Below are 14061 nucleotides of genomic sequence, written 5' to 3'. Positions count from 1 at the left end.
ATTGACTGTTTCCAGAAATTATGGTGAAAGTTCGGCTTGCATTACGTTTGTGCCTGTTACCCGGAGCACTTCCTTCATGGCCCATTTCAGTGCCTGGCACTGCCCCCGGGAGGCCAGAACCTGTCTTCTCGGGCAGAAGCGACATGGGGCTGGCAGAGGTAGATGCTTGTGGAAGTCTCTGGGGGAGTCTGCAGGTACAGTTTGAGCAGGAACATGAGAATCTAATTCAGAACCAACACTTTTTTTCTTCTTGCTCTCTGCAGTGTGGATGTACAGTTTGGCAACTGAGAACTGGGGTGATGCAGCAGTAGCAGCTCTGGGGCTGAGCACAGGCTGCACACTCACAGGTTAGGGGGAGCTGAACAATGTGGTGAATCCACTCAGTGGAGGTACACGCGTGGGTGCCTGTCTTCACCCTTGGACCAGAGGCTGTGGGCACAGGAAGCGGGTTGTAATCCCTCTGCTACTAATGCAGTAGTCTCGAGTAGATTCCTGCAGGAATTACAGTGCATTTAAAATTAATTTAATCCTTTTCCAAAGATTTACATCTCACGCTTCCTGACAAATGTCTTTCATACATGGGTTTATACATCTGCACATACATCATGTTGATATTCACTGTCACATGAACTTTTTTGATGTGTTAATTGAAACAGTGAACATTTTTTAATAATCTATTGCCATGTGTAGACAGGTTGCCTGTATCTTCTGAAACAACGCTGGACTTGGGGCTCGCAGCAGCTCTGCCCCGAGCATGGAGACATGGAGGCAGCTGCACTATGTTTCGCTGGTGGTCCTCTCTTCTCTCTGCAGTCCTCTGCTGCCAGTCGTACGGGGACCATGCAGCACTGGGGCTGCAGCACACCTGCTGGGCGGTGGCAAAGGGTGGCCACACCAAACGCAGGCTTATGCACTGCCATAAGGTTTACTGTTAATGACCCAGAAAAATGTCTTGGGCACTGACTGCGAAGGCAAAAGTCAGCTCCTTGCCACGCAGCAAGTCTTTGCACTCTGTGGATGCAGCATCTGGAACAGGTGCCCAAGACTGGAGAGTTCATTATTATTTATATAGGCCAATGTGGTGTACGAGAAGTGAGCCTTTTCATTTCTCAAGTGAAAACTGATAGGAACAAAGATGATGGCTGCCAGACCTCCCAGCTTACATGCAGCCAGGACATCACTACCCATCTCCAAGGCGAGAGCCACATGGGGCTATCAGCCACCAGGGTCCTGCAGCAGGGTGCTGGGGACTGTGCTGTGCCGACCAGACGTGGCTCTGAGGCCAGCTCTGTGCCCTGGCTCCAGATATGGAGCCCATCTCACAGCTCCCATTGCCCAAGCACAAGGAGGGGGGCTGGTCCCGTGGGTGCAGGGAGAGCCCAGCGTTGGGTTACAGAAGGGCAGTCAGAGAGATGTGAGCTGAAGTGACCTGATGGAGTACTGGTGGGCGAGCAGTGTGCTGGGGAAGAGCCAGAACCATCTCATTTCCTCTGCTCGTGGCCGTGCTGTGGCAGGAGGTGGCTGTGTCATGGCTGAAGTGCTGCGAACAGGCCTTGGACTGCGGCCACCAGGCAGACTCAGGGCCTTCTGGTGGGAACAGCCAGCCGGTGGGTGAGCTGGCTGGTGGGGTGTTGAGAAGGGCCAGCTCAACCCTCACAGCCATTTTGGTGGTATTCTTCACCTATAGCTGTGACTACTACAAGTAGAATAATAGACAGCCCCTGCCCTCCTGCATTTGCAGCAAGCTTTGCTCCGCTCCTTCCAGGCTCTCCACAGGCCCTGGAGGCCTTGTCGTGACCCATTTTTGCCTCCTTACAGGAGGTGAGCTGTGGGGCTAAAGCTGGATCGGATCAATGCAGCAGTACACAGCTAAGTGCAAAAGGCACAGCAGCCCGAAGGGAAGTCAGGCAGGAGGCAAGGAGAGCTTTTGTAGCACAGCCTTACCTTGTGCCATAGGACATCCCTTTCTCTCAGCCCACCTGCAGCCTAGAGACGAGGCAAAAGGAAGGGCAGTGTAACAAGCAATTAGGCAGACCTCATTATCCCAGTGGCAGGCCTATGAGAGGAGAAGCATGGGCTGGGTGCCCCCAGGTGAGCCTGGTCTGCAATCACCAGGCATGGATGGCCTCCTTCCTTCAGGGACCAGGCTGTGTGCTGGGGTTGGTAGGGTGTGAGCATGGTGCTTCTTGTGGCCAAGCAGCAGGTAAGAGCTGATCTGTGTCTGTATTTAATATGCAAGTGAGGGATGTCAGTGCCAGGAGGGATTTGGTTGTCCTGGCAGGAGAAGGTGCAGTTCTGAATGTTTTGTGGGGTTGTAATGAGTTGTTGGTTTGGTGTTTAGGCCTAGGTGTGCTTTGTGATGAAGGGTGGGCCTGGTTTCTGGTTGTAGTCACATCTGTCCTCACATAGTTACGCAGATGAATTTGACAATATAAACAAAAAACATGAGGGGATGAGTTTGACAATATAAAGAAAAAAAAAAAAAACATGATGGGACCCTGAAAATATAAAGTAAAAGTTGGGATAGGTGCTACAGAGGAGCAGGAGTGCTGCAGATTCCTGTTGCCTCTCAGCTTGTTTCATAGTGGTGCAGTTACAGCACTTGTGACAAAGTGTAGTGCCCTGTGGTGTGCCTCCTGACCAGGATACATCCACCTTTCCGGATGAAACAGCCTCAAGTGACCCTTGTAAGTACAAGTAAGAAATTCCAAAATAAAATGCAGGAGGAGCTTCAAGTCTTCGTTGCAACTTCCCCCTTGGACTCTGATATCGTAATGGATGGAGGCAGAAGGCAGCTCTCAGCACAGCAGCGTGCTTTGGGTGAAAATAACAAAATACGAGTCCGACTGCCAAGTTATGAAATCTTGTTTACAAATGGTTTAAATGTTTATAAAAACATTTTGCATGAGGCTCCTCAGTGGCCATGTTACTCGAGTAACCCTGGCCAAAATCACTTTCACAAAGCACTTCTGGAAGCCGCAGCCTGGCCCTGCAGCCTTCATGTGCTGGGCAGAGCTGCAGCTGGGCGAACGAGGTCGCTGCTGGCCCTGAGGAGCTTCTGCTGCCCCTGAGGGTGACCTGGGGATGAGGCAGGGCATTATCCCTCCAGAATGTGGCTTTTCCCTTGAAGAGCAGAAGAGTTGGCAACCAAGTACTGATTTCTAGAGATTGCAACTGAACCTCTTCTGATGGTTTTTCTGCTTGGTGCGCCTCAGACCTCAGCTCTTGCTGGTGACTCCTGCAGTCCTACGGTGACAGTGACAAGCAGTCTGTCCATGCAGCCCATTGCTCCAAGAACCAACCATGAGAGCAGCAAAGGATTTTTAAAAAAATACATATTTTTCCCTTTCTTTTTGTCTTTTCATTCTTATCTGCATCAGTGGCTGTGGACTCTGCTCTGACTTTATACTTGCGTCTGCACTGATGTATTTGGGCTGCTTTTCCTGGGGGCTCGTGGATGCTTTGGGTGCTTTGATGTACCAAGCACTGGGTGAAGTGAGGCCTTTTCAGGGAGGGAGCGGGACAGATTGCTGCTGCTTTCATCCAGCAGATGAGTTGTGAGGGAAGCCTCCTGGCTTGTGCTGTAGGTGGCAACTCTGACTCCTCTTCAGTGGCTCCTGCTGCCTGTGGGAATGCTGCTGCCCTGCTCGTGGTGTGCCAGCTAAATCACACTTGTAGCTGAGACTATGACGATTTGCCAGGGGAGGTATTGTAAATCGAGACTGGCAGATACAGCTGCTCTGTACTGCCTGTCTAAATTGGCTGTTTCCTTAGAGAGTAGAAGCCCAATTTAACCAGGACTTAGGAAAGAGGCAATGACTGCAGGGCGCATGAAAGAGGCGAGGGATGTGCAGGAGTACCAAGCCTTAGGCTTTTGTTTGTGAGTGCAAACGAGTGCCTGAGCTTCCACTGCTTCGCTCGCCCGCAGTGCCTGCAGAGGGCTGCCGAGCACAACCGCGCTGGGCCTTGCCTGCCTCCTGCACCGCAGCCTCCGCCACAACACTTCGTGAGCACTAGGGGCCTTCCAGGGTGTGTGGAACTTGGACACTGGGCAAATTGTGAACACAGTCCAACGAACGTGCTGGGAAATGTGTTGCCCAGCTCACAGACCGTGGCCCAGGAGCAACTGGCTTGAAGTGGAGCGGACGTGTGGCCTCGCAGTGAGGCTTTGCAAGCTGCAGGCCCCTCGGCTGCGAGGCGTACGGAGGTTTGGCTTCTCCTCTGGCTCACGCCAGCACAGCTTCCTGCTCGTCCAGGCGAGGAGCTGGGTCACTGGCTGGGTTTGCTGTCCTGTCTGTGGGGAGCCAGGGTGCATCTCAGGCTGTGTGTGAGAGGTTACAGAGCAAAGGCTGGAGTGAGAGGATGGGCGGTGAAGCCCCTGCGCCGGGGCCTCCCAGCCCAACCCCTTTGCCAGCTGCCTGTCTCACTTAAACAAGTGTTTCTGATGAGTTAAAGCAGGTCGATATAACACTACATGACTGGGTGTTTTACATGTTGGAGGATGTGGCCTGTAGGAATCGGCCAAGTCCCCATCCAGTGATGGAAAGGTGGTAGGTTGATACGGGAGGCTGCTCTCAGACTCAGCCCTTACTTACTGTCCTCTCCTTGCTCTTGCCACAGCCCAAGCGGGGATGGTGTGCTTCTCTGATATTTATTTTAATTTTTTGTATTTAAGCTATCCTCCTGAAAGTTAAGTTTGATGAACTATTGCACATGTAATGTGTGTGGTGAGAGAAAAGGCATAGCTGGTGTGATGCTTCCTGCCACCTGGGCTCTAAACGTGAGGACTATGTTTAATGGAAATATTTCTATTGCTGAATTAAATGTTTGCTTCTGTCACAGAGCTTAGTAAAATGTGACAGTCATTCCACTACTTTATGCCCTGCTGTAAAACAGACAATAAACACTTCAAAAATATTTCTGTACCCAATGTTCATTAAATTGCAGGAGGCTTTGGCTAATAAATGTATATACTTACTTCAACAAGCACATCTGCCAGCACACCTGAAAGGCTGCAGGATGTGGTCAGGGTGATGCTGCAAGGCAGATGATTGCTCTTTGATCCCACTGCCCTCTCTGGGTCTCCCCCCTGGCTGCAGCAGTGGCACAGGAATACCAGGAAGGGTGGTGGTGCTGGAGGATTACTCGTGATTTTCTGAATTATTAGAATCTCTTCCTCAAAAAAAAAAAAAAAAAAAAAAAAGCATTTGAAATCTTAAAATCTTGTACAAAATGCTGGTAAGTTTTTATTGACCATCCTATCAGATGTCAAAGTTCAGGTTTTATGAACCCTGCAGATTCTGGTGAGCCATGCTGAAGACACAATTTTATTGTCAGTACAATGCTGATGCCCAATGAAGTAGCTTCCTTGTGTCAAGGTTCGGTGTAACATGAGATTGTGTGCTGAAATACGAGGCAAAAGGAAAGTGTTTGAGTCGAAAGGTACATGTATGGACTGCTAAATGCAATTTGCGTTAACTGTTATGAATACAAAATAAATTCTTTAACTAGATCTTTAAGCTAATTTGCTACATGAAGGGCCCTTTTAACCTAGTCTCCAATTACAGTTTCAGTGATTTTAAATTACAAATGCTGTTTACATTCTTGACTGCCTTGCTTCAAACGGCATATCTCATTATTCCCCCTGGTTTGGAATTTGGGTTTACTTGGGTGTTTTATTACAGCATTTGAACTGCTGCTTCTGTGTATTTACTGTAAAGTTCTCCACAGGACAGCCCTGGCACTGTGAGTACTGCGTGACCGCTTGTGCCCATGGTAGACCTGCAGGTTGCTTCCCACTGTTATCTCACTTGGCCTCCGCTTCTGCCCATGGCAGAGCTGAACAATCACAGGAGACAGCGTGTGCAAGCTCTCTGTTCAGATCCTTAACTCAACTGTATGTTTTTAGAAACCACGACATCATAGTGTTTTGTGAGATCTAACCAATTAATGTAATAAGGAGATCTGGTATCAGATGAGGAAAACTGGAAGGGACGTATGCTGTCACCAACTAGCTCCTCTCTTGCTAAAGCTCAGTGATCCCTGTTGTTTCAAGGTTGGTTTCATAGATATCTTCTTTGTAAACATTTACTTAATGAGCAGATATGGTCGAAGGGGAAAAAAAGTTAATGTGGTTTACTTCTTTACACTAGCAGTGAAATAACTCCAGGGACAACGTGTCTAAAGCTACAGAGAGGGACCTTGTATGTACCACTGTAGAGGAAATCTACAGGAAGTACAAAATGATAATAAGGAAAAACTGGAAAGCTCAAAAAATGGTAATAATGAGCTTCCCTCTAATAAAGAGCTGGTAATGGTAATAAAGAGCTTCCCTCTGTGCTGGTGGTCAAGTCAGAGCCTTTTCTGTGCGCCTCCCCAGGCCAGGAACCCGAGAGCTGAGTATTGTGAGCCTTTGCTGTTTGCAATCAAAGAGCAGATGGAGGCTCCTCAGAAGTGCCCGGGTAATTCAGAATGTCACAGCTGGTGAGGCTTGTGTTCCGGGATCACTTAAATACTCCAGAAAAATCTCATCCCTTTCCAGAAGCTCAAAGATGGCAGCAGATCTCTGTGTGTGTGGTAGCCCCCGGGCTCCTAGTGCTTTGTGAGCTTGGCCTACAGCTAAGCTGCTGTGAGCATCCTGCCTGGGGAGTCTGCTGTCACCATGCAGGTGTTTTCTGGGCAGCTGTTTGGGCTTATGCTGTTGGGTGGTTGTTGCTGTTGTTTTTCCTATCGTTTTAAAAATATTTATTAAAAACTTGCTTCAGAATTTCAAACCAGTTAACTCAGTGATCAAAAAATTATGTTAGGTTAAGGCATCTCAGCATCGCTCCACCACTTGCTCCTCCCTGTGTGAGACCAGCCAAGCACCCTCCTTGCACGGCTCCTGGGTCTATAGAAAAACTCAGAACAATGAGACAACCTCACCGATTAGTTTCTTTATCTGCTAATCCCTGGCAAAATGAATTGTACAACGTCTGAGTTGCCAGAACAGAGCATCCGAGTCTCCCCTAACTTGTTTCTATGCGGTTTTGGCAGTGTCAGCTCCAGCAGCATCCGGCACGCCATCAGACAACCCCACCAACTTTGCACAAACACTTGTGCTGGTGGCGCCGCTCTGCTGCTGGAGCAGAGAGCAGCAGGGGACAGCGGAGAAGCCTCACACTGCTCGGACCGCGTCTGTGGAGTAGTGTCTGGCTACACCCCCGTGCAGCCCAGCCACCCTTTGTTGTGGCCACCAAAATCCCCACAGTGTTAGGAGGGTTTCTTTCCCCAGTGGCTGCAGTGGAGACGTGCTGATGCTAGAATTTCAGGCGGTGCTTTGGAAATAGGACTGTTTTCATGGCGATGCTTGTGGAACTCGAAGAAAGGCAACGAGGATGTGATTTTTCACAGAACATATGGGTTTGGTAGCTCATAAACCAGGAACAAGGCACTCCAGGTTGCAGTTGCATGCCTTTCTAGTGTGCGGAGGCAAGAAAACAATTTTTGCTTGACTGTCCCATAATACTAAAGGTTATCAAAATCAAAAAAAGTTCTATCTAAACCTTTCCTGCAAAGCTGAGAGGTTCTGATGGATGTGGTTGGCATGTTCAGGTGGTGACGAGGGGATCCTATAAAAGCCCACGTAACTCTTGTGATGGTTTTCTGGGCCTTGTCTCCTCATCCTGCATTACTGCCTAGACTCGCTCTTCTACTTTTCTGGTTGAAACCCTGAGCAATTAAAATCATGATAAATCAATTTAAAGTTAAAAGGGGTCTGATTTTTAGAGGACAAGGTCCTTACACCACTCAGCATAATGAGGAAAATAGGCCCCTTTGTGTGCCTCAAAACATCATTCAAAATAACTGAGTCATGATGTAAAATGTAGGCCTATAAACTTAGCCCTGTGTTACCATACCTTGAGCTATGCTAGAAATTTAGTTTCACTCGTAAACATTCATGGTAGACCCAGGAATGTAATTTCTGACACTAGTTCAATGTAGCTCTGCATGAACACTGACTGAAAGTCATTGCTGTGGCATGTAAATTCGATGGGCAAGGCAAGTAATTTTGACAGTGTCTCCTCAATTGGCCTAGACAGGTTCTGCCTGTGCCGACAATGGCCTTATCTCTACGGGGGGGGGGGGGGAATAGAGCTCAAGTTATTTGGGCCCCTGAATTCCCCTTGTCCACTACAGGTGATTTCTGATGATTTTTGCTGACTGCTGAAAAAACAGAAAGGTGTCCATTTTTTTTCTCTACTGACAAATAGATATATTCCCCCGTCCCCCAAATGAGATGGATTCAAGACACCAAATCAATCGTAACTGGCAATCACAGGTCAGGTGGGACTTCTTGTGACTACTTTATGAGAAGTTTTTGCACATCTATGAGAAGTGTGCCAGTGGCTATCAAACACACTCAGAACATATATCCCAGCAAAACATCCCAAAGTGTGACTATTTTAACCACCCTAACAGCTGTTTGGAGCCTAGGTGTTGGGGGAAATTCTCAATCTCAGTTCAAATTTTGCCTTCACCCCCGCTGTTTACTGCTCTCTGTCCATGAGGAAGCCGGTGTCTGTGGGCAGTTGTAGTCTGGGGCTACGCAGGAGTTGTGTGTCCTAGTGGCACCCCACAGCACGTAGCCCGTACCTGCTGGCTTTGGGCCGGTGCTTTGCAGGCACGGGGTGTTTATTTTCACCTCTGCTGTAGCAGCCCTGCTTGCTCTGTGGCTAGTGGCGATCGGACCAGCACATGCAGAAGCAGGTACCTTCACACGGACTGCAATTCTACCAAACAACTAGCAGGCAATTTATAATTATTTTTTTTCTTTTTTAATATAAATCAACACACGTGCAGTTTGTGCCCGGAGGCCCCTAACCACCCCCAGGGTACTACCCAGTGGGGTGTCCTGTCAGCCGGGGGTGCAGCACGGTGGCTATGAACTGCTTGGAAGCGTGGATGCTCCGCACCTGGCCGCGGAGCGGGAGCTGCCCTTAGCTGGGGGCGTCCGAGCCTGGCTGCAGGACGGGGGGTGTTGGGGGGGCACCGGGGGGTGCTGGGGGGCACCGGGGGGGGTGGGTCTCGACCCCCTGCCCCCGTCCCTGGGCACCCCCCGCCGTTCCCGGGCCACTTTAAAAAGTCCCTCCCAGGGCACCGCACCGGCAAAAGCCCCAGGCACAAAGCGACCCCCCTCGGGCCCCGAGAGCCCCCCGAACTCACCCGGCGCGGAGCGGAGCAGAGCGGAGCTGCCGCCTCGCCTCGCCTCGCCTCGCCTCCCCCGCCGCCGCCCGCCCCAGCAGAGGAAATATTGCAATGTTGCAAGCTGACGTAAGGACATTACAAGGAAAGGGCTACATTTCGGAGTGTTTATGAAAAGCCTCGGTACTGTACTGTCACCAGGGGGCATGCAATATAATGCATTTCGCCAAACATTTTGAATAATAATCATTTAACAACAACAACAACAAAAAAGCCCCAGTCCGGTCGGTCGGCGCTCGCGGAGCCGGAGGAACCATGCAGCCAAACTTTGCGAAGCCCTTTATTATTTTTCTGACATTGCTCGCTCGCCCTTGAGGAGCCGTAATTGCATTATCTGATTTTCCCCCCCCCCCTTCTTTTTTTCCCCCTTCCCCCCCCCCTCCCCGCTCCGTCTCTCGACATTGCAAATTTGCTGGCATTTTGGAAGGAGAAGCAGCAAAAGCTACCTAGCGGCAGGAGCCGCAGCGAGCCCTGCTCGCTTGTCTGGGAGTCCAGTGTTGTTTTGAAGGGAGCTAACATGGCGACGGTGCCCGTCTATTGCATCTGTAGGCTGCCATACGACGTAACCCGCTTCATGATTGAATGCGATGCCTGCAAGGACTGGTTTCACGGCAGGTAACACAAAGAGATCGGGCCTTTTCCCCCCTTTCGCCGCGATCCCCCCCCTCTCGCTCGGTGCCTTTCGCCTCCTTTTCTCTCTCCAGGGCAGAGCGAGGGAGACGGTGCCGTTGGAGCCGCTGCCGTGTGCAGTTTTCCAACAGGCCTTTTTGGAGAGGAGGAGGAGGAGCCACTCTGCCCCCGTCTCTCTCTCTCTCTGTTGTATTTTTTTTTTGTTTTGTTTTGTAAATTTCGCTCAATTCTCCTCACAAAGCCCCCCCCCCCCCCTTTCTCCCCGGGGCTCCGGTGTCATTGGGGTGGGGGGGCTATTGTGCTTTCCCCGGGGCGGGCAGCCGCCGAGCGGGGACCGCGCTCGCCCCGCCGCGGGGGCCGCTCCTGCGGGGACCGGAGCTCAGCGGGGGCCCTGCGGCTCCCCCCGGCCGCTCGCAGGAGCGGCTCGGAGGCGGCGGGGCGTCCCGGGGCTCGGCCGCCCTGTCAGCAGGTCGGCCGCACGGAGCCGCGGGCCCCCGCGCGGGGGTTTTCTCTCTCTCTTTTTTTTTTTTTTTTTCTCTCCTCTCCTCACCACCCCGCAGCACCGGGTGTTTCTGACAGGGCTGCTGCCATCGCCGCGCCGGCCTCTCGCCTTAACCCTTGGCGGGGCGAGCCGGGCGGCGGCGGGGCAGGGCGAGGGCTGAGGAAAGGGAGGTGTGTGTGTGTGTGTGTGTGTGTGTGTGTACGGGGGGGAACGCGGCGCCGCCGCCGCTGAGGGCCGGGCTCCACACGCGCCCTGGCGGAGGGGAAGCGCGGCCACGCTGGCTCCGCCGCGCCGAGGGGGGAAGCCCCTCCGCAACCGGGGAGCGACGGCCCCGAGGCGGGGCGCGGCCGGGCGGGGAAGACCCCGGTGGGGGAGAGCCCGCCCCTCCGCCGGGCAGGGCCGGGCAGGGCGCCCACGCCTCCGCGGGGACGAGCAGGGTACCCCCGGTTCCCTCCCGGCAACCCCCCCGGTCCCTCCGCCGCCGTGTGGCGCCGAGCCCCGGCGGCTCCCGGACAATGGGCTCCCGCCTTTGAACGGCCCCAGCCGCCCCAAGGGCCGCCCCTGAGGGCTGCAGCCCCTCCGAGGGGGCTTGTTTAGGGCGGACAAAGGCAGGCTGGGGCTCTCGCCCCGGTTCTCCCCTAAAGCATTGTCATGGAAAGCAAGCGCAGGCGGGCTTTTGTGCAGGAGACAATGGCAGAGCGAGCGCGCTCGAGTTAACGCCGCGAAACTGAACTTCGGGAGCATTTCGCTTTTTTTTTTTTTTTTCCTTTCTTTTTTCTTCTCTTTTCCCTCCGCTGTGAGAGCAATGGGGAAGTCGGCAGAGGGGCTGAGGAGCCGGGTGGCGGGGCGGGGAGGCAAGGGACGGGGAGAGCCAGAGAGTCACGGTCAAAATTAAAATCCAGTCTGTCACAGGACGAGCGCTGGGCACGGGTGGTGGTCGGTGAGGTTAAATTGTGTTAAATTAAAGGTGTTGGGTACGTGCCTGGGGGCAGGGGGCACTGACCGCGGTCACGGGTAGTCGACAGGCCCCGTGTCAAGTGCAGTGTCCTGGGAACTGGCCCTGTGCGCAGAAAAGCTGGTAAAGAAACCTAGCGGTGGCACTCGGGATGGTGTGCCACCAGTGGGTTAAAAAGCTGTTTATAAACGTGAAGTGAAATAGGGAAATACGCAGTTCTATGCCTGTGTTGGCAGTGGGGTGCTCTGCGTTTGTGGTTCTGGACATCAGGCTCAAACAACGCGCTCTGGCCTGCGTTAACACCGAGGTACAGGTGAAACTGACTGAGAGGCTGAAGAGAAACTTCAACAGTTGTGCACTTGAAACTCGGGACACTAAAGAACTTGATAAAAATGAAGACTTTCACACTTCATGGATTCCTGAAAACCTAAGCAGGACAAGGAGTTAAGCTGCCTTGATACAGTGGGTAATGTTGATTAAAACTGATGAAAAGCGATCAGTTGTAACTGACCAAGATCATGATCATTCTGTGGGCAGCTCGGTGACTGTCTTCCACACGCAAAAGGAAAGGTGTTTCATTTATAAAGGGACAGAGTGGGGTTGTAAATCTGTCACACTGCCTTAAAAACAGGGTGCCGTATGCTTTTTGCTTAGCCACAAGGTAGCATCCAGAGATGTATTTTAATGTAAACAAAACTGAGAAGGAGGAGACTTCTGTTCGAGGGAGAACCTCAGATAGTTGTATTGGAGCAGTGTGTTGACTGATTAAGTAGGAAAGCCCTTGTATATGTGCCTATTTGATTTGCTTGGTATTACATGAACAAATACATATTCAACAACGAAAAATGTAAATCAGGATTTAGTCATGTAGAACTGTCCTGTCTCTCTCCTAGTCTCACAAAGCACTGATAGTGTTAATGTTTACATGGATACTCTACTGCAACCAAAAATAAGTGTGCAAAGCTGCACAAGGAGGCTTGCCTGACTTTTTAATTCTGTAATCATGCTTATGTCTCTCTTTAACATGGCACACAGTGTGCAATTCAGAAAACAAATGTCATTCCTATTTTGGTTTTGTGGAAAAAGATCAGGTGTTTTCCTGCTTCCTTTCTGGCACTAGTTTCCAAAATTTAAAGAAATATTTTTCACAGTTTCAGTTACGCAGCAGTCACTGTCTCCCTGCAATCTAATGGTGGGTAGCATCTGTGGCAACTTCAGCAGTTCTGAGGGTAAATTAAAGGTACTAAATGTGAGTTAAACTTGTTTAATGCAATTAGAAGTTGGAAACAGGGAGCTGGAACCAACACCACGTGACAGATGAGCGCTTTCCAGACCACCACAGTGTACTCAGCAGCTTGCTGATGTGCCATTGACTACAGTTTGGAAATCACTGCTCTGTGATGTTTCCTCAAACAAGTGCTAGAGGGAGGGAGTCAGGGTTCTCAGGGGCTTTCAGATTTCACTCATCAGGGAAATTCTTATTAGTGAGGATTTCTCTTGTGAAGCAGTTTGATCTTTCTGTAGAATTCATTACTTAACTCTGAGAAGCTTCTAAGTGGTTGCTCATTGTTATATCTGAACTTTTGTGTGGCAGGGGAAGGCTGTACCTCAGAGCACTCCTCTGTTTCCTGGCTGCCTGTCATCGTTCTGGTTTGGGCCTGTACATAGTGAAGTTACTGCGTTAGAATACACTGCTGAATTGATATAGATGGCTGATAGGTTTCTTGTGAGAGACAAAGATTAGGCGTCCCTGTTGATTCTGTGCATCAGTTGTTACTGGTAATCTTGCCCATGTGGTGGTGATGATCTATAAAGAGAAAGAGGGAAGACTTTTTCATCATCGGCTCCGTTCCTTTCCTGTGAATGCCTTCAGAGGCCCTTTGTTATGACTCCATATGTTACCCATCATCAGAGACCCTTAGACGCTGTTTATGAAGTGGATTGAACTAAGGAGCCACCGGTATGTTCACAGAGTGCTGTTTGTGACTTCTCATTAGATTGAGTTTCAATCGTTTCTGTGCTTTCTATGTGCCTGAGCAGCTCGAGACGAGCAGGTCCAAGCTCTGGTGAGAATGGAGATGATCTTATAGGCAAAAGGAAAAAAAATGCGACAGCAGGGTTGTCAGACTCCTCTGCTCATGAAGACCGTACATTCTTTGCCAAAGAAATGCATAGAGTTGGGACACTTTGAAACGCTTACTCTTGGATTCCCAAGGAATTGTGCTTGTCCCTGCTGTTACTTTTCCTCCCCTGTGGTTAGTTAAGCTGGCAGAACGTTTCTGTAGCACAGCACTCACAGGGTTTTCCTGTTGGGGTGGTCATGGACTTGTCATCCTCTGTGAGACTGATGAGTGGAAATCTACTGAAGATATCACTTAGGTCAAACACAAAGTCTTATGTCCTGTATTTACAGGATTACAGTGGTCTCCAGTGGCCCTAGTTGCTGAGTCTGCACAGTCCATTCTCACTAGGGATATTGCTGGGGACTACCTGAAAGTCTTGAGTAAGGTGTCGGACTCAAATGAGCAGATAAACCATTCAACACTCGGACTTCTCTTTGTGGAGCTGACCATATACTAGCTGCAGTAAACCCAGCTCCCCAGTCCTGTGTTTGCTGTCCTCTGCATCCTCCTACTATGACCCCCAAACTGTTGTCTGGTATCTCCTGAAATACCCCTGAAAATTGGATGGCAGCTGTGGCTTTCATAGTGCACAGAACCCACCTCTGACC

General features: G+C 50.7%; 1 protein-coding gene and 1 long non-coding RNA gene across 6 annotated transcripts in view; one reads left to right on the top strand and one right to left on the bottom strand.

Moving 5' to 3' along the window:
- Positions 1–506: 506 nt before the first annotated feature.
- On the bottom strand, positions 507–9301 carry LOC118253647 (uncharacterized). 4 transcript variants are annotated; one of them, XR_004780491.2, is made up of 3 exons: positions 9205–9301; positions 4979–5403; positions 507–4321 (listed from the first exon to the last, which is right to left on the bottom strand). It is a non-coding gene; the product is annotated as an uncharacterized LOC118253647 (long non-coding RNA). The 4 variants fall into 4 exon arrangements; XR_004780489.2 differs by having other exon boundaries at positions 507–3246; XR_004780490.2 differs by having other exon boundaries at positions 507–3246; positions 4979–5172; positions 9205–9294.
- A 22-nt stretch (positions 9302–9323) lies between these two features.
- The window catches only part of PHF2 (PHD finger protein 2), a 96304-nt gene continuing 91566 nt past the window's right edge, over positions 9324–14061 (top strand). The window contains exon 1 of one of the 2 annotated variants that reach the window (XM_050712738.1): positions 9324–9858. In XM_050712738.1, the coding sequence (XP_050568695.1) occupies positions 9761–9858 (98 nt within the window). In that variant the 5' untranslated portion in view covers positions 9324–9760. The remainder of the gene's footprint in view (positions 9859–14061) is intronic. The other variant, XM_035558246.2, reaches the window with a different exon arrangement.

This window comes from Cygnus atratus, chromosome 10 (genome assembly GCF_013377495.2).
Source record: "Cygnus atratus isolate AKBS03 ecotype Queensland, Australia chromosome 10, CAtr_DNAZoo_HiC_assembly, whole genome shotgun sequence".
Lineage (NCBI taxonomy): Eukaryota > Metazoa > Chordata > Aves > Anseriformes > Anatidae > Cygnus > Cygnus atratus.
This window is presented reverse-complemented; position numbering and strand designations above follow the sequence as displayed.